This window comes from Mus musculus, chromosome 8 (genome assembly GCF_000001635.26).
Source record: "Mus musculus strain C57BL/6J chromosome 8, GRCm38.p6 C57BL/6J".
NCBI lineage: Eukaryota > Metazoa > Chordata > Mammalia > Rodentia > Muridae > Mus > Mus musculus.
In genome coordinates, this window is record NC_000074.6 from 121,809,198 (window position 1) to 121,828,685 (window position 19,488).

General features: G+C 50.4%; 1 protein-coding gene across 7 annotated transcripts in view; it reads right to left on the reverse strand.

Annotated features, from left to right (window-relative positions):
* Klhdc4 (kelch domain containing 4) overlaps positions 1-19,488 on the reverse strand; it is a 33,276-nt gene that overhangs the window by 12,890 nt on the left and 898 nt on the right. For 2 of the 7 annotated variants that reach the window (NM_145605.2, XM_011248370.3), the window contains exons 2-5: positions 12,585-12,676; positions 12,083-12,161; positions 10,925-11,023; positions 4,510-4,646 (exon numbers count right to left, since the gene is read on the reverse strand). In NM_145605.2, coding sequence (NP_663580.2) covers positions 4,510-4,646; positions 10,925-11,023; positions 12,083-12,161; positions 12,585-12,676 — 407 coding nt within the window. Of the gene's footprint in view, positions 1-4,509; positions 4,647-10,924; positions 11,024-12,077; positions 12,162-12,584; positions 12,677-19,488 lie in introns of all 7 variants that reach the window. The other 5 variants (XM_006530948.4, XM_030243519.1, XM_006530947.4 and 2 more) reach the window with 5 other exon arrangements.

Genomic DNA, 19,488 nt, shown 5'->3' on the forward strand with positions numbered 1-19,488 from the left:
CACTCGCATGTGGAGTCTGGAGAAGGTGCTCACTGTCCAACTGAAGCAGCACACTCACACACCTCAAAGACACCAAATTACTCTAGAACAGACACAGCAGAGATGGGGCATTCCCGCGCCACTCAATGACAGAAGTCAAGGCCCCTGGCAAGCTGGCTATATGTCCCCAGAACCATGGAGGCACAGGCCAGCCTCCTAACAGCTTCCTCAACAGGAACCCCACAGGTCATCCTCGGGCTGAGCCAGATGCCAAGGCTCCACTCACTTGTGGCAGCAACAGTGACACACCACTATTTTGTAACTAAAAAAAAAATGGGAAGGGGCTATAAAAAGGTTCCACGTTCCCCTCTAGAAAAACAGAGCCACTCTCCCAAGAGCCCATTTTATATTCCAATCTCCAATAGGGTTTTCAATTGCCGTCAATCCTAAATATGGAGTTTGAAAAATTAGCCTGCCCCACTCATGCAGAAGCCTATGTATAGCACAAAGACACACACGCAATAGTGTGGGCGCCAAGCTCTTAGCTCTTCTGGGCTGTGCGCAGAATGGCATTCCCACAGGGAGTGCTGCCAGCCAACATCCCCAACCCCAGCCCCGGCCGACCGCTGTGAGCTAGACACAGAGGATGTCCATGCATCAGACCCCAGTGCAGCTCAGAGAGAGCAGCCAAGCACTCAACACTGGTGCTCTGAGTTCTGTCATGATTGTACTTCAACACTACCCAGCACCTACTGGCCAAGGCCATGCCAAGCTTAGCAAATGACTGAATTCCACTGGAATTCCGGGCTCGAGGTCACAAGGTCTATCATAGAACAGACCTTTTTTTTTGGCTTTTCTTAAAGCAGGGTTTCTCTGTTTAACAGTCCTGGAACTCACTTTGTAGACCAGGCTGGCTCCGAACTCAAACTTACAAAGATCTGCTTGCCTCTACCTCCCAAGTACTGGAATTAAAGGCATGCACCACCACACCTGGCTAACCACACACACTTTTACACTAATTTTTCTTGATTATCTACTGAAGTAAGCATTATTGCATATGAAAATATAGAAACCCCAATGCCCACCAACAGATCACTGGTCTGTGGAATTAAACACTGCACACACTACAACATGGCGAACTTGAAAAGCTCATGCTGAGGGACAGACAGACACCGAAGGCCACAGAGTTTCAGACTTCTCCCGGCAGCCACAAGAGGCAAACTGAGGCGAACTGGGGACTGGGCGGCTGAGGAGCGGAGTGGTTTCTTTTTAGGGCCTAGAAATCCTTTGACTGACACTGCATATTGCAAATGCACTAAGAAGACTCAATCATATACTTTATTTATGATTATGTATATGGGCGGGGTGTTACATGTGTGCGTTCTTAAGTCTTTCTGTGCATAAGTGGAAAACAGGTCGACACTGGTAAATTCCTCAATCTCTCTCTACTCATCTACTGAGCCAGTCTCCCACTGAAACAGGATTAACTACCTCAGCTGGTCTTGGACCTGTCTCCTCCCCCACATCCTCCCCATAGTGTTCAGGCTAGTATGTGCCACTGTGCCTGGCTTTGTATGAGTGTAGGGGGTCAGCTCTCAAGGTTCTCAGGCCTGGCAGTGTGACAGCTGTTCCTGGTTGTCAACTTGACCACTTGGAATTAACTAAAACCCATGCTGGTGAGTACACCTGTCGGGGATTTTTCTTATTTTGGATCACGTGAAAGGGAAAGACCCAACTAAATCTGGGCCGTACCTTCTGGTGGCAGCCTAGACAAAAGGACATGGAAGCAGGAAGCTTTTGCTTTCTGCCTGGTCACCGTCACTTTCACTGGCAAGTTCATTCCTTTACTGGTATTCAAGCCTGCTGCTTACGGTTTAACATAGGCTGAAGACCATCTGAGACATCCAGCCTTGTAGACCAAACAACTATTAAGACTTTCCATCAGGACACAGCCATTGTTGGAATAGCTGGACCACAGACTAAGCCTGTGTAATAACTCCTGTTCTTATATAAAGACTCATTCTATCAGCAGTTTCTTTAAAAACCCTAACACAGGTGTCAGGCACTTTAAAGGATAATATAGCTTTACATAAGTCACTCTACAATAAGAGCTACTATAAAGCTATTGCAGTGGGCATGAAACTCAGGAAGCTGAGGCAGGACTGCTGTGAATGCAAAGCCAGTCTGGCCTAGAGAGTGAAAGACTGTCTCAGAAAATCAAAACAGAAACAGACCGCAACAAGCAACAACAAACTATCAAGAGGGTTCTCCTGGGCATGGACACATACCCAACAAGGGATATGGTTTCTGTTGTCCTTGTGGGCTCTGACTCTCCTATCGGTGTTCCAACCTCTTCGTTTTCTGATTAGGCTTCAAATACAGGGAAAGATGTTAACCAGCACCAGCTACCAGTCATGTGGAGGGAAGGGCGTCACTGCACATGGCCTGGTGATCACAGGCCAAGGCTGAGTCAGCACTCCTGCTTAAAGAGGAGGAGGAGACCAGTGCAGCCCTCTGCTTACCCTCCACTGCAGGGGAATGAGGTCTGGCCTTGGTGTCTGTGTACCTTCTTTATGACTCACAGGTATGCACACAGAATCTACACTGCCAAACCAGAACCAGGCCAACTCTATGTAAATCAGGCACTGTGTGCAGCTCTCACTCAAGCTGGAGGCTGAAAGACTCTCCAAATGGCCCTGAGCACTGCTGTGTCCCCAGCACTGATGCACTGACAGGCTCCTGTGACCATGACGCTTGTCCTCCTGAGAGCAAGCAGCTGAAGTGACTTCGTGTGCATGGATGTCTGCTGACTGTCAACAGCTACAGAAACATGCACTAACGCAGGGAAGCAGAGACTAGAGTTGCCACACTCGCCCGGATGCAGCAACGAGTCTCTCTGGGGCTGCTGGGTAGTGCCACTTGGCTATGGAACAAGAATCTGCTTGCCAGCCAGGCTAGAGCCAGCGCGCACAAACCCATGCTGAACAGCAGTGCAAACCTCTGCCTGCCGTGGGACGTGGCGATGTGCAGACTCTCAACGTGCTGAGCCAAGAGAAAAGGACCCTGTTCACAGAATGAACACTGCTGGTCTCTCAAAGCCAATGTACAGGGAAGCATACATTCAGACAGAACCTATGATGAGGACAGGGGGAGCAGGTCAGGGCACACTGGCTTCTCACATGACCTGACATGGAGCCAAGTGACCGGAAATCTCCTGGGCTTTCCTGACTGGGACTCTCTACAAGCCAGCTAGGTCTCAGCCAGCCAGGGCTACATGGTGAGACTCTGTCTCCAACAGAAAAGGTGGAGGGATGAAAGCTTTGTGGAGCTGCCCTACAGCCTGCTTTGTTACATAATTCTGAGCCTCAGAGAAGAGCACTGTTTATTTGGAAATTCAAGAGTTTTAGAAGCAGAAACCACACACACTAAAAATACAATCTACTTTGCCGGGTTGAAGAGATGGCTCAGCGATTAAGAGCACTGACTGCTCTTCCAGAGGTCCTGAGTTCAATTCCCAGCAACCACGTGGTGGTTCACAACCATCTGTAATGGGATCTGATGCTCTCTTCTGGGGTGTCTGAAGACAGCTACAGTGTACTTAGATACATTAAAAAAAAAAAAAAAAAAAAAAGACTGGTAACTAAGGGGCTGGAGAGATGGCTCAAAGAGGACTCACCACTCTTCCAAAGGTCCCGAGTTCAATTCCTAGCAATCATGTGGTGGCTCACAACCACCTATAATGGGATCTGGTGCCTTCTTTCAGTGTGCAAGGCATACAGACAGACAGACAGACTGACTGACCACTGCATACATAAAGGCCAGGAGAGTGCTTGGCAGGGGTGGCACACGCCTTTAATCCCAGCCCTTGGGAGGCAGAGGCAGGCAGATTTCTGAGTTCGAGGCCAGCCTGGTCTACAGAGTGAGTTCCGGGACAGCCAGGGCTGCACAGAGAAACCCTGTCTCGAAAAACCAAGAAAAAATAAATAAATAAGTAAATAAAAAATAAAGGCCAGGAGACTCTGGTCCCTGTTCCAACACTGGCTTAGCGGTTTACCAGCAGAAAGGACAGCACCCTTACACTGTGCTTGGCACAGGACTCAGTGGAACCCAAAGAAGATGAAGTCAGTAAATCTGCTGGCAATCAGCCAGTCTGCCAGGCTCCTCTGCACAGCAATTCTCATGCAGATACAGTAACAGAGACACAGTGGTGGCATGCAGCAGAGGTGGACTCAAGCCCCAGCACCCTAAGCCAGGCTTCCTGAGACCCATGAAGGTTGCCCCATCCTGACTCAGGGCCACCCTGGTCCAAACACAACATGTCTCTATCATGTTCAGATCTACTTGCAGCAGCTAAGACAGGGTGATTCAGGCCCAACACTGCTCACGGCTCACCACCCCAAACAATGCCTCCACCAAAGCTCTTCCCGGCACACAGGACAGTACCCTACCCACTCCTTGCCCTGCCCATAACTCAAACCTAATCAGGAACACAAGCTGAGGCCAGGACCAGGCTCATGTCCAGAATCTTACCGAATCTGTTCCCAGGTCTTGGTGGCCAAGTGCAGGACCCAGAGGTCCTTGTAATGGTAGAACTGCTCGCCATCGGGAGATGCAAACTCCCCACCGAAGACCCACAGCTGCCCACCACCCTGGGGTACCACCACAGCCTGTTAAAAGAAAGCAAACAGATTAGGTGAGCCCCCAAGACAGCATAGCTGGCCCAGCATGACCACAGCAGTATCAACACCATCCACCTAGAATCTCAGTCACTCCCTCAGTCACTGTCTCTTGCCTCCAAGGGGAAGCTTCTAGAACAAACTTCCCTAGGCATATTAATTATACTCAAAGACCCAACACACCCATGTTTCCCTAAACTGCAAGATAAACATCTACTTCCATTCAGACAACATACTGTCCAGGAAGAATCGTATGCACTTGGGAGAGTGTGAGGTAAAAATGTCTGTGTACATGTATATGTACAGCATACGCAACTGTGTAAAGTATATGGGCAGGAGTGTAAGGTATGACATATATACCTTTGTGTGTGTGTGTGTGTGTGTGTGTGTGTGTGTGTGTATATATATATATATAAAAAAGACATATATACCTGTGTGAGGTGTGTATGAGTGTATAGAGACTGTATGCACATGTGTGAGTGTATGAGGTATATACACATATGTATGTGTCTAAGGCGTGAATGTATGTGTATATGGACATGTATGTGAAATGTATGCAGCTGAGTGAGGTCTGTGCACATGTATATGTATAGAGATATATACACGTATCACGGGGCTGCACATGCCTGTGTCTGGGTGCAGAGGTAGAGGAGGATGCTGAGTGGCCTGTTCTAGCACCTCCTCCCTTACTCTCCTTAAGACAAGGTCTTTCACTGAACCTGTTGCTAGGCTAGTGTGGCGAGCTCCAGTGATCTTCCTGTCTCTACCCCTGCCAACATTAGGGTTACAGGTATGTGTGCAACCACACCTATGTTTTTACATGGATACTGAAATCCTAATTCAGGTCCTCACAAGTGTGCAACAAGAGCCCCAATTCCCCAACCTGTGTCAGTCCACTGAGCCCACTCCTAGGCACCAAGCATCTACCACTCATCTAAAAGTACCCCACGAAGGAGCATGAACACAGCATCAAGAGTTGGTGGAACATCCCAGACTTATTTCCAAAGAGCTAAAGAGGCCCCCGCCACATACACAGTGGAGGACGGCCTGGTCTGGCCTCAGTGAGAGGAAGCACCTAGCCCTTGAGAGACTTGGGGCCCCAGGGAGTGGGGAGGTCTGGTGGGTGTAGGGGTTGGGGTGGGGACATCCTCTTGAAGATAGGTGGGGGAAGGAATGGGATGAGGAACTGTTGGAGGGCTGAACGGGACGGGGATAGCAACTGGAGTGTGAGAAAAGAGTAAAGATAATAAAAAAATAAAAATAAAAACAAAGCCTCATGTAGCCCAGGTTAGCCTCAACCTCATTATGTATGGAAGGATTACTCTAAGCTTCTGACCCTCTACCAGCACCACACCCTACAGAGCACTAAGATGCTACAGAGCACTAAGAGCACTAAGATGCCTCCCAAGCTGTGAAGAGCAGACTCCTCTAACGTGGCATGTGTCACATACAGCAGCACAGACAAGACATAAGACTGGAAAGGGCTGACAGGAGCGGTGAAGGAAGGCCTGCCTCGGGTTCCCTCTGCACGAGTGTCCATGGTCTCAACCAGTCCAGCCAGAGGACGCATGGCAAGCAGAGCAATGCCATACCAGCCCCTCAGCCCAGAGAATCAAAACTCAAGCTAGCGCTTCCAGGGATTGCCATGGGATGGGCTCCCTGCTGCGGGTGCAGAGCCCCACGACTGCGCTAACACTGCAGAGAACGGGTAACCCAGTGACAGGACAGTGCTTCACACCCTGAACCCAAAGCCTGGGAAGCAGAGGCAGGCTGATCTAGCTCTGTGGGTTCAAGACCCAAGGCTCCATAGTGAGACTGCCTCAGAAAAGAAAAGCACCAACCTGCCACTACTTAGCCCTGGGCTCTTTGCTCAGGCCTGAAATCGAGAAGCAAGCTGAGCGAGGCAGGCCTGTGACTCTCGCCAGGCCCAGAGCAGATCAAGGTGCTCTTAACACGGAGCCATCTCCAGCCCCACAGCACAGTTCTTAAAGAAGGTACAGTAAGTAAGCACTCAGGAGGTTGGGTAGGGAGGAGGTTGGGAGGTTGGCTCTGTCGTATAAACCTACGCCCCAAGAAGGAAGAGGTACACTGAGCACAGGCAGGAACTCCACAACAGTGAGTTCATGAAGAACCGAATGCCAGTCACTTCAGGCAATGCAGCTTGAGAACACATTTTCACCGAGAGATCATAAGCGGCTACACAGTCACCCTCCCATAGTCTGAATCATGAAGACTTCCTTCCTTACAGAAAGGTATCTGGACAAAATTTTCCAAGTATTTGTAGGATAAATAACTGCTACGTTCTGTAATCGGCAGGCCAAATACCATCTGAATCCATCAGAACCCTCGAGACTCCAAAGATCTAAACTCACAAAGGCCCAAGAATGGAGTATGCAGGGAGCTGCAGTCGTGTCTAGAGGGGTCTGCAGCTCCAACTGCCTCTGGGGAGAAGAATCCTGAAGAGGTGAGCCTCAGAGGAGCTAGGAAGAGTGCGGCAGAGGAAGCCATCAAGTACTGGAAGTACTGGGAAAGGAGCACGCAGGGAAGGGGCTCAGCAGGGGAGGTGCTCAGCAGGGGAGGGGCTCAGCAGGGGAGGGGCTCAGCAGGGGAGGGGCTCAGCAGGGGAGGTGCTCGCCTCCAACCCGATGGCTGAGCTCAATCTCTGGAAGCCACGCACTCTAAGGAGAGAACCGACTCTCCAAAAGCTTCCTCAGACCTCGAACCTGATAAACATGTGCGTAGACACGCATGCGCGTGCTCCAGGCAGTGGTGGCACAGGCCTTTAATCCCAGCACTTGGGAGGCAGAGGCAGGCGGATCTTTGTGAGTTTGAAACCACCCTGGCCTACAGACAGCTAGGTTCCAGGACAGCTAGGGCTACCCAAAAAAACTGTCTCAAAAAAACAAACAAAAACATAAGTAAAAAGTAAACACATACACACACAATAAATGATATAAAAAAAATTTTAAAGTTAAAAAGACACATATACAGGGCTAGAGATGGCTCAGCAGTTAAAAGCACTGGCTTCTCTTCCAGAAGACCCAGGTTCAAATCCCAGCACACGCATGGCAGCTCACAACTGTAACTCCAGTTCCAGGGAGCTGACATCCTCACACAGACATGCATGCTGGCAAAACACCAATGCACATGAAATATAAATTAAAATTTTTAAAATACAGATACACTTCCCCACCCCTGGCAATATACACTCCACCATTATATAAGTCAGAGGCAGAACAGAGGGCAGTCTTTTGGTTATTCAAAAATACACACAAGTAGGAAAAACATCAATATACTCCACACTGGAAAAAAAGTGAAAACAAAACAAAAACCACCTGAGGAGGCAGTTCCCACTTGGGATTTAGTGCTGAGCTGTTTAACCCCAAGGGACTCTCTAGCCACCATCTCTCGGGGAGCTTCTGGCACTGCTGAGAGGTGGCTCAGCTTCTTCTCTTCTCAGTAGGTCACACTACACAGTCCTAGTCGACCTGGAACTCACTATGTAGACCAAGGTGTGAATATAGAAGAGCTTGGTCACTTAGTGATCCCAGTTGCCCGGCACCAACAGAAACAGGGTCAGTAAGAGGGCCCAGAGGGTAAGAGGGCTTACTGCGCATACCCGATGGCTGAGTGCCATCCTGGAACCCACAGTGAGAGGGAGAACTGACTTCCAAGAGCTGTCCTCTGATTCCCCCATGTGCCATGACATGTGCTTGGCCACACACATGAGAAAGCTGAGCTTGTGTGCAAGGGGCACAATGAAAGCAAACCTAAGGTGTGTGTACTTCCCACTCACCATCTAGACAAACAGTGCCCAGAGGCTTTTTAAGTCTGCACACATAAGAAATAAGCCACAGGCCGGGCATGGTGGCGCACGCCTTTAATCCCAGCACTAGGGAGGCAGAACCCAAACCACTCACAGGTCATGGAGTCCTCAGACTGGACTGGCTATATGCACTTCCCCTGTCACTGTCTGATCCTGCCCTCTGCATCCCACAGGCAGCTTCCCCTGGGCCCTCACTGCTGCACTTGGTTGGAAATAAACCAAAAGCAAAACAGAACAGAAAAGCACTTGAAAACACACACACTGCACATGAGCAGCAATTCCCCAAACAATAGGTAAACTGGTGGCAACCACCCTTCCCTCTGGGTCAGACAGAACCAGAACATGGCCACATGACCAGGTATCAACTGGTACAGCCCACATAGGTGCAAAGGAGGACAGCCCCACTGAGGTGCCCCACCAAGGCCATGCGCTCCCAGGTGTTGGCATTCCCTTGTCACTGTATGGAACACAGGGAAAGTAAGTGTCCAAAAGCGAAACTGAGACCATCCACACAGCCAGCCAGCACGTGTGCACTGTGTGTGTGTACATATACACACATGCACATGCATATACACATAAAGACAACCCAGGTCTCTGACGTCAGCCTCACCCTTCTGCTGACAGAAGGAACCCGAGCTCTACCCAAGCCAAACACCCTCAAAACTGAACCAGGCACAAAACAGAGACCTCAGCGGGAAAGGCCAAGTGAGTCACTGCTGCATCCCAGCACCAGAGGGCGAGCAGCACACAGAGGAGGCAGAAGCAGGACTGGGCTGTTGGCCAGGGGTGCTCCTTCACAGGCACTCACTCAGTGCGCACCCATCTTTCCATCCACAGCTCACTGACACCCAGAGGCCGGTGAGAACCCAGCTGTCACTCCAACCAACTGCAACTCCTCTTTCCTTACCCTTCATGAGCGCTGTAGCCTGCATCCTGCCCTGCTAAAACAGAGCAGACTTGGAGAGGATCCTGGAGTCAGGAATGGAAGCAGGAGCCATGGAGGGATGCTGCTTACTGCCTCTCCCCACGGCTTGTTCAGCCTGCTTTCTTACAGGACACAGGACCACCTGCCCAGGACCAACACGGAGACACTTCCTCAAAGGAGGTTTCCTCTCTGCAGGTGACTCTAGCTTATGTCAAGCTGACAAAACCAACCAGCACCATCTGACCCACTCTGAACACTGCACTGTGCTGTGCTCAGCACCAGCCCAGCCCCGGGGCACACCGGATGCTCTAACCTAAAAAAGCGTTACCGTACACTTATTCAAAACACACGGCAGTGCCTTCGCTCAGCACAAGATTCAGAGCAGGGGCTCCGTCCCTCCAGACTAGTGCTCTGAAACTCAGGAAGGAGTCCAGGGAAGATGCAGAACCCAGGATGGCAGCTCCAGCCTCTCATTCCATCACACGGGAGGCTTAAGGCAAGAGGAGGCCGTGAGTTCAAAACTAGCCTGAGCTACAGAGATCCTATCTCAAAGACCCAGGTGAAATGACAGCCTTGAGGGGAAAAGGACTGAAGCCCTGAAGGTCAGCAGAAAGAATGGAAACAGGCAACCTCAGAAGATAGGAGGTTGGCGGTACCCTTCAGAATGAACCAGAAACCTGGGAGGTGAGAGACTCTCAGGATTCAAAGGGAAGGACCTTAGATGAAATGCCCTACAGTGGGGAGAGGGAACTTATAGAGCCCACCTCCAGCAGAAAGACAGGGCATCAAGTGAGGGATGGGGTTGCCATTCCACAGTTACAACTCTGACCCATAATTGTTCCTGTAAGAATTACAGGGATGGAAATGGAGAGGAGCCTGGGGAAAAGAAGGTCCAGTGACAGACCCAAAGTGGGATCCATCTCAAGGGGCGGTCCCAAGGCCTGACATTATTACTGAGGCTATGGAGGGCTCACAAAAAGGGACCTAGCATGACTGCCCTCTGAAAGACCCAACAAGCAGCTGAAAGAATCAGATGCGGATATTTGCACCCAATGGATAGCTGACTTCTGTTGTTGAATTAGGGAAGACTGAAAGAAGCTGAGGAGAAGGGTGATCCTGTAGGAGGACCAGCAGTCTCAATTAACCTGGACCCCTGAGATTTCTTAGATACTAGAACACCAATCAGGCAGCTTACAACAGCTGATACGAGGACCCCAACACACATACAGTAGAGGACTATCAGGTCTGTGTTCATTCAGAGATGATGCACCTAGCTCTCAAGAGACTGGAGGCCTCAGGGAGTTGAGAGGTCAGGTGGGGTGAGGGGTGGGGATATCCTCCTGGAGACAGGAGGGTGGGGAGGGTATGTGGGATGTGGAACAGTTAGAGGGTAGATGGGGGTGGGAATAAAATCTGGAGTGTAAAAAAAATAAATTAATAAAAATAAGTTAATTAATTAAAAAAAGAAATGACAGCCTTCCGTGTGCAGATGACTACGGCAGTCAGTTCTGGCCTTACCTGATGAGCACAGCGCCTGGGAGGTGGGCCAGGGATGTCAACTTTTGTCCAGGTGTCCTTTCTGATACTGTAGATGTAGAGTTCATTATACATGAAGGTCTGCAGGAAAGAAGTGGATCAATGCCACAGACAGCATGCAGGCAGCCAGGTGACAGCAGCAGATACGCTCTGCAGGAAGCTTGTGAACTGACCCATACCAGTGCAGAAAGGCCATGTGCAAGCCTGAAAACTGTCTGTGAGGACATGACAGATGCTCCGGACTTGCCACAGGCTTAAGTCTCAATGAACCTATGACCAGGTAAAAATGCTAACTGGAAGATGCACTGTGCATGCCTAAGGCACCAAACCTCCTCCCCCTCAGCCCAGCCCACCTTAACATGGGCCCAGAATTCTAACCTCAGCCCATGGATGGGCTCCACCTCACACACCACTGTTCCTTAAAGAGTACTGCACCACCATTGAACAACACTCTGACATGATGAACAGCATGGCCACACAGCATCCTTTCCCCACTCTACACTCAGCTCACAGAGGACTTACAAGTCAGGGGCCGAGTGCCAGTGTGCAGACACAGAGGAGACCCTACAAGTCAGGGACTGCGTCCCTGTTTGCCGACTTACTCCTCAGGGTCTGAGAGCCTCTGCTGCACAGGCCCAGCATTCCTGTCACACTCTGAACTTAAGCCAGTTTTAAATGTGTGAAAACACAGAAAGCAAGCTGTCCAGTGAGATGACTAAAGCTTGAGGCAGGCACTGGAGGATTCCTTTCCTTCTAGACTCCAATTTCACTAACACGTTCTATATTCCAAACAGCTCTGAAGGCTGGCCTGTGGGCACAATGTCACAGACCGCACGCCTAGCATGAGGCCCAGCATCACAGGGCTCAACAAGAGCAACCCAGCAACAGTACGCCATGCACATATGGCCCAACAGAGCCAGGCTCTGCTGACTAAGAGAGGCCAGGACCCCTGCAGCAGTCAAGTCCCTGCAGTGGGTCCCTAGGGGATTCTGGTGACTAGCCATGCACACCTCGCCTCAGGCTTGACACTTAGCATGTGGGAGCGCAAGAGGGGGTGACAGGACACATTTATATCACCAACTTAAATTTACTTCAAATGAGCCCCGAAAGGTTGGGAGGAAAGAAAAACATATACTTTACTTTTTGGCCATTGAAATATTCACCTCCGAAAAGGATCAGCTCATCTTTCTCAGGATGAGCAGACAGGGAGGCGTTTAACCTGCAAGACAAAAACCACAAAGGAGCAACGTCAGAGAACAAGGCGCCAGGCTAAGCAGACTCCCATTCCTTTCCCTATACCCACCTCAGAGTACAGGACCAACCTCCAGCCCAACACCACGTTCATGCTCACAGGGGAGCCCTGCAACTAGGCACGCTCCCCTAAAACTAACTGAACGAGCACGCAGGACGACATGCAAGCTCTAACTACACGTGGGGCTTTCCTGACCAGTCCTGGCAGACTCTGGTCTTAAAGGATGCACGCCTTTAATCCTAGTACCCGGGAGGCAGAGGCTGGCAGATCTCTGAATTCTCACACAAGCCTTGTCTACTGAGAACAGTTCCAGGACAGCCAGGGCTACACAGAGAAACCCTGTCTCAAATACCCCCACCCAAAAAAGGGAAACAAAGCTTGCCCACTTACCGTGGGGAGGGTGGAGGACATGGTGTTTCTGTGACCTGGGTCTTTTTGGCATCCAAGGTCTGGAAATGGGCTATGAGGGCCTCCAGGTCTTCCTAAGGATACAAAAGCAGCTATATGAGAGACTGCCTAACCAGTCTCAGTCAGAGACACAGCCAGCTTTTGTCCTATTGGACCGACTGGACTAGGATCCGATCACATCCGAGTACTAACACGGATCTGAGAACAAAGAGATTTTGACACATTCAGGAAATACTCAATGTGACAGCAGCAGCTTTCTGTAGGTGTAGACGCATGCGCACCTCCTGCCAATCAATCAAAGCAGCTTTCTGTAGGTGTAGACGCATGCGCACCTCCTGCCAATCAATCAAAGCAGCTTTCTGTAGGTGTAGACGCATGCACCCCTCCTGCCAATCAATCAAAGCAGCTTTCTGTAGGTGTAGACGCATGCGCACCTCCTGCCAATCAATCAAAGCAGCTTTCTGTAGGTGTAGACGCATGCGCACCTCCTGCCAATCAATCAAAGCAGCTTTCTGTAGGTGTAGACGCATGCGCACCTCCTGCCAATCAATCAAAGCAGCTTTCTGTAGGTGTAGACGCATGCGCACCTCCTGCCAATCAATCAAAGCAGCTTTCTGTAGGTGTAGACGCATGCACACCTCCTGCCAATCAATCAAAGCAGCTTTCTGTAGGTGTAGACGCATGCACACCTCCTGCCAATCAATCAAAGCAGCTTTCTGTAGGTGTAGACGCATGCACACCTCCTGCCAATCAATCAAAGCAGCTTTCTGTAGGTGTAGACGCATGCACACCTCCTGCCAATCAATCAAAGCAGCTTTCTGTAGGTGTAGACGCATGCGCACCTCCTGCCAATCAATCAAAGCAGCTTTCTGTAGGTGTAGACGCATGCGCACCTCCTGCCAATCAATCAAAGCAGCTTTCTGTAGGTGTAGACGCATGCACACCTCCTGCCAATCAATCAAAGCAGCTTTCTGTAGGTGTAGACGCATGCGCACCTCCTGCCAATCAATCAAAGCAGCTTTCTGTAGGTGTAGACGCATGCACACCTCCTGCCAATCAATCAAAGCAGCTTTCTGTAGGTGTAGACGCATGCACACCTCCTGCCAATCAATCAAAGCAGCTTTCTGTAGGTGTAGACGCATGCACACCTCCTGCCAATCAATCAAAGCAGCTTTCTGTAGGTGTAGACGCATGCACACCTCCTGCCAATCAATCAAAGCAGCTTTCTGTAGGTGTAGACGCATGCGCACCTCCTGCCAATCAATCAAAGCAGCTTTCTGTAGGTGTAGACGCATGCACACCTCCTGCCAATCAATCAAAGCAGCTTTCTGTAGGTGTAGACGCATGCACACCTCCTGCCAATCAATCAAAGCAGCTTTCTGTAGGTGTAGACGCATGCACACCTCCTGCCAATCAATCAAAGCAGCTTTCTGTAGGTGTAGACGCATGCACACCTCCTGCCAATCAATCAAAGCAGCTTTCTGTAGGTGTAGACGCGTGCGCACCTCCTGCCAATCAATCAAAGCAGCTTTCTGTAGGTGTAGACGCGTGCACACCTCCTGCCAATCAATCAAAGCAGCTTTCTGTAGGTGTAGACGCGTGCACACCTCCTGCCAATCAATCAAAGCAGCTTTCTGTAGGTGTAGACGCATGCGCACCTCCTGCCAATCAATCAAAGCAGCTTTCTGTAGGTGTAGACGCGTGCGCACCTCCTGCCAATCAATCAAAGCAGCTTTCTGTAGGTGTAGACGCATGCGCACCTCCTGCCAATCAATCAAAGCAGCTTTCTGTAGGTGTAGACGCATGCACCCCTCCTGCCAATCAATCAAAGCAGCTTTCTGTAGGTGTAGACGCATGCACCCCTCCTGCCAATCAATCAAAGCAGCTTTCTGTAGGTGTAGACGCATGCGCACCTCCTGCCAATCAATCAAAGCAGCTTTCTGTAGGTGTAGACGCATGCGCACCTCCTGCCAATCAATCAAAGCAGCTTTCTGTAGGTGTAGACGCATGCGCACCTCCTGCCAATCAATCAAAGCAGCTTTCTGTAGGTGTAGACGCATGCACCCCTCCTGCCAATCAATCAAAGCAGCTTTCTGTAGGTGTAGACGCATGCACCCCTCCTGCCAATCAATCAAAGCAGCTTTCTGTAGGTGTAGACGCATGCGCACCTCCTGCCAATCAATCAAAGCAGCTTTCTGTAGGTGTAGACGCATGCGCACCTCCTGCCAATCAATCAAAGCAGCTTTCTGTAGGTGTAGACGCATGCGCACCTCCTGCCAATCAATCAAAGCAGCTTTCTGTAGGTGTAGACGCATGCGCACCTCCTGGCAATCAATCAAAGCAGCTTTCTGTAGGTGTAGACGCATGCGCACCTCCTGCCAATCAATCAAAGCAGCTTTCTGTAGGTGTAGACGCATGCGCACCTCCTGCCAATCAATCAAAGCAGCTTTCTGTAGGTGTAGACGCATGCGCACCTCCTGCCAATCAATCAAAGCAGCTTTCTGTAGGTGTAGACGCATGCGCACCTCCTGCCAATCAATCAAAGCAGCTTTCTGTAGGTGTAGACGCATGCACACCTCCTGCCAATCAATCAAAGCAGCTTTCTGTAGGTGTAGACGTATGCGCACCTCCTGCCAATCAATCAAAGCAGCTTTCTGTAGGTGTAGACGCGTGCGCACCTCCTGCCAATCAATCAAAGCAGCTTTCTGTAGGTGTAGACGCGTGCACACCTCCTGCCAATCAATCAAAGCAGCTTTCTGTAGGTGTAGACGCGTGCACACCTCCTGCCAATCAATCAAAGCAGCTTTCTGTAGGTGTAGACGCGTGCACACCTCCTGCCAATCAATCAAAGCAGCTTTCTGTAGGTGTAGACGCATGCGCACCTCCTGCCAATCAATCAAAGCAGCTTTCTGTAGGTGTAGACGCATGCACACCTCCTGCCAATCAATCAAAGCAGCTTTCTGTAGGTGTAGACGCGTGCACACCTCCTGCCAATCAATCAAAGCAGCTTTCTGTAGGTGTAGACGCATGCGCACCTCCTGCCAATCAATCAAAGCAGCTTTCTGTAGGTGTAGACGCATGCGCACCTCCTGCCAATCAATCAAAGCAGCTTTCTGTAGGTGTAGACGCATGCGCACCTCCTGCCAATCAATCAAAGCAGCTTTCTGTAGGTGTAGACGCATGCGCACCTCCTGCCAATCAATCAAAGCAGCTTTCTGTAGGTGTAGACGCATGCGCACCTCCTGCCAATCAATCAAAGCAGCTTTCTGTAGGTGTAGACGCATGCGCACCTCCTGCCAATCAATCAAAGCAGCTTTCTGTAGGTGTAGACGCATGCGCCCCTCCTGCCAATCAATCAAAGCAGCTTTCTGTAGGTGTAGACGCATGCACCCCTCCTGCCAATCAATCAAAGCAGCTTTCTGTAGGTGTAGACGCATGCGCACCTCCTGGCAATCAATCAAAGCAGCTTTCTGTAGGTGTAGACGCATGCGCACCTCCTGCCAATCAATCAAAGCAGCTTTCTGTAGGTGTAGACGCATGCGCACCTCCTGCCAATCAATCAAAGCAGCTTTCTGTAGGTGTAGACGCATGCGCACCTCCTGCCAATCAATCAAAGCAGCTTTCTGTAGGTGTAGACGCATGCGCACCTCCTGCCAATCAATCAAAGCAGCTTTCTGTAGGTGTAGACGCATGCGCACCTCCTGCCAATCAATCAAAGCAGCTTTCTGTAGGTGTAGACGCATGCGCACCTCCTGCCAATCAATCAAAGCAGCTTTCTGTAGGTGTAGACGCATGCGCACCTCCTGCCAATCAATCAAAGCAGCTTTCTGTAGGTGTAGACGCATGCACACCTCCTGCCAATCAATCAAAGCAGCTTTCTGTAGGTGTAGACGCATGCACACCTCCTGCCAATCAATCAAAGCAGCTTTCTGTAGGTGTAGACGCATGCACACCTCCTGCCAATCAATCAAAGCAGCTTTCTGTAGGTGTAGACGCATGCACACCTCCTGCCAATCAATCAAAGCAGCTTTCTGTAGGTGTAGACGCATGCGCACCTCCTGCCAATCAATCAAAGCAGCTTTCTGTAGGTGTAGACGCATGCGCACCTCCTGCCAATCAATCAAAGCAGCTTTCTGTAGGTGTAGACGCATGCGCACCTCCTGCCAATCAATCAAAGCAGCTTTCTGTAGGTGTAGACGCATGCACACCTCCTGCCAATCAATCAAAGCAGCTTTCTGTAGGTGTAGACGCATGCACACCTCCTGCCAATCAATCAAAGCAGCTTTCTGTAGGTGTAGACGCGTGCGCACCTCCTGCCAATCAATCAAAGCAGCTTTCTGTAGGTGTAGACGCGTGCACACCTCCTGCCAATCAATCAAAGCAGCTTTCTGTAGGTGTAGACGCGTGCACACCTCCTGCCAATCAATCAAAGCAGCTTTCTGTAGGTGTAGACGCATGCGCACCTCCTGCCAATCAATCAAAGCAGCTTTCTGTAGGTGTAGACGCGTGCACACCTCCTGCCAATCAATCAAAGCAGCTTTCTGTAGGTGTAGACGCATGCGCACCTCCTGCCAATCAATCAAAGCAGCTTTCTGTAGGTGTAGACGCATGCACCCCTCCTGCCAATCAATCAAAGCAGCTTTCTGTAGGTGTAGACGCATGCACCCCTCCTGCCAATCAATCAAAGCAGCTTTCTGTAGGTGTAGACGCATGCGCACCTCCTGCCAATCAATCAAAGCAGCTTTCTGTAGGTGTAGACGCATGCGCACCTCCTGCCAATCAATCAAAGCAGCTTTCTGTAGGTGTAGACGCATGCGCACCTCCTGCCAATCAATCAAAGCAGCTTTCTGTAGGTGTAGACGCATGCACACCTCCTGCCAATCAATCAAAGCAGCTTTCTGTAGGTGTAGACGCATGCGCACCTCCTGCCAATCAATCAAAGCAGCTTTCTGTAGGTGTAGACGCATGCGCACCTCCTGCCAATCAATCAAAGCAGCTTTCTGTAGGTGTAGACGCATGCACCCCTCCTGCCAATCAATCAAAGCAGCTTTCTGTAGGTGTAGACGCATGCGCACCTCCTGGCAATCAATCAAAGCAGCTTTCTGTAGGTGTAGACGCATGCGCACCTCCTGCCAATCAATCAAAGCAGCTTTCTGTAGGTGTAGACGCATGCGCACCTCCTGCCAATCAATCAAAGCAGCTTTCTGTAGGTGTAGACGCATGCGCACCTCCTGCCAATCAATCAAAGCAGCTTTCTGTAGGTGTAGACGCATGCACACCTCCTGCCAATCAATCAAAGCAGCTTTCTGTAGGTGTAGACGTATGCGCACCTCCTGCCAATCAATCAAAGCAGCTTTCTGTAGGTGTAGACGCATGCGCACCTCCTGCCAATCAATCAAAGCAGCTTTCTGTAGGTGTAGACGCGTGCGCACCTCCTGCCAATCAATCAAAGCAGCTTTCTGTAGGTGTAGACGCGTGCACACCTCCTGCCAATCAATCAAAGCAGCTTTCTGTAGGTGTAGACGCGTGCACACCTCCTGCCAATCAATCAAAGCAGCTTTCTGTAGGTGTAGACGCGTGCACACCTCCTGCCAATCAATCAAAGCAGCTTTCTGTAGGTGTAGACGCATGCGCACCTCCTGCCAATCAATCAAAGCAGCTTTCTGTAGGTGTAGACGCATGCACACCTCCTGCCAATCAATCAAAGCAGCTTTCTGTAGGTGTAGACGCGTGCACACCTCCTGCCAATCAATCAAAGCAGCTTTCTGTAGGTGTAGACGCATGCGCACCTCCTGCCAATCAATCAAAGCAGCTTTCTGTAGGTGTAGACGCATGCGCACCTCCTGCCAATCAATCAAAGCAGCTTTCTGTAGGTGTAGACGCATGCGCACCTCCTGCCAATCAATCAAGGGTTTTCTATGAAGGGAACTGCAACCTGGCCACACTGCCCTCTGACAACCTGTTTGTGCCAACAGCCTACCTTGCTGTCTACACAGCCATTCCTGGGATTCCTCTTGCTTACTGGTTTCCAGCTCCTATTCCCATGCTAAGATATGGGCTCCATGAGAACAGGCCTTGAGTCCTTTAGACCAGTGCCTGAATGACAGGGTCGGTGCTAACCTGCGGGCTACCACTCGACAGCCCCTACCTACGTCCCAGCTGTCACCACAGACCTGGACACTAAGGCAACAAGCATGCTGGCCAGCACTGAAACCAAACTTTCCCACACCCACACAGTGCCCACTCCCCTGAGTTTACTAGGGTGTCCAAGTTTGCTTTCTATTGCTGTGATCAAAAGCAACCGGGAAGGAGAGGGTTTATCTCACCTTACAGCTTACATTCCATCCTGAAAGGAAGTTAGAGCAGGAACCCCAGGGGCAGGAGATGAAGCAGAGACCAAGGCGGATAGCTGCTTCTTGGCTAGTTTGCTGTAGCTTGCTCAGCTTTTTTCTTAACGACCCAGTGCCACCTGCCCAGGTATGGGTTAGATCTTCCAATACCAATCACTAATCAAGACAATACCCCCACAGATTTGCCTAGAAGCAGGTTTTTAAAAATGCGTTATTTCATATGTGTAGGCGTCTTGCCAGAATGTGTGCCTGGTGCCCACAAAGGCCAGAGACCTGTGAGCTCCCAGATGGGTCCACAGAATAAAACCTGGATCCTCTGGAAGAGCAACATATGCTCTTAACAGCTGAGCCATCTCTCCAGCTCCACACAGGCCAATCTTATGGAGGTATATTCTCAATTGAGGTTCCCTCTTCCAAGGTTATGAGGAGGGGAGCCCAGGAAGTCCTGTGCCTGGCAGACCACTGAGCTAAACGTGGCCATCAAAGCTGCCTCCATAGTTTCTTGGGTCAGAAAGCCCTAAGACAACAGCAAGCAC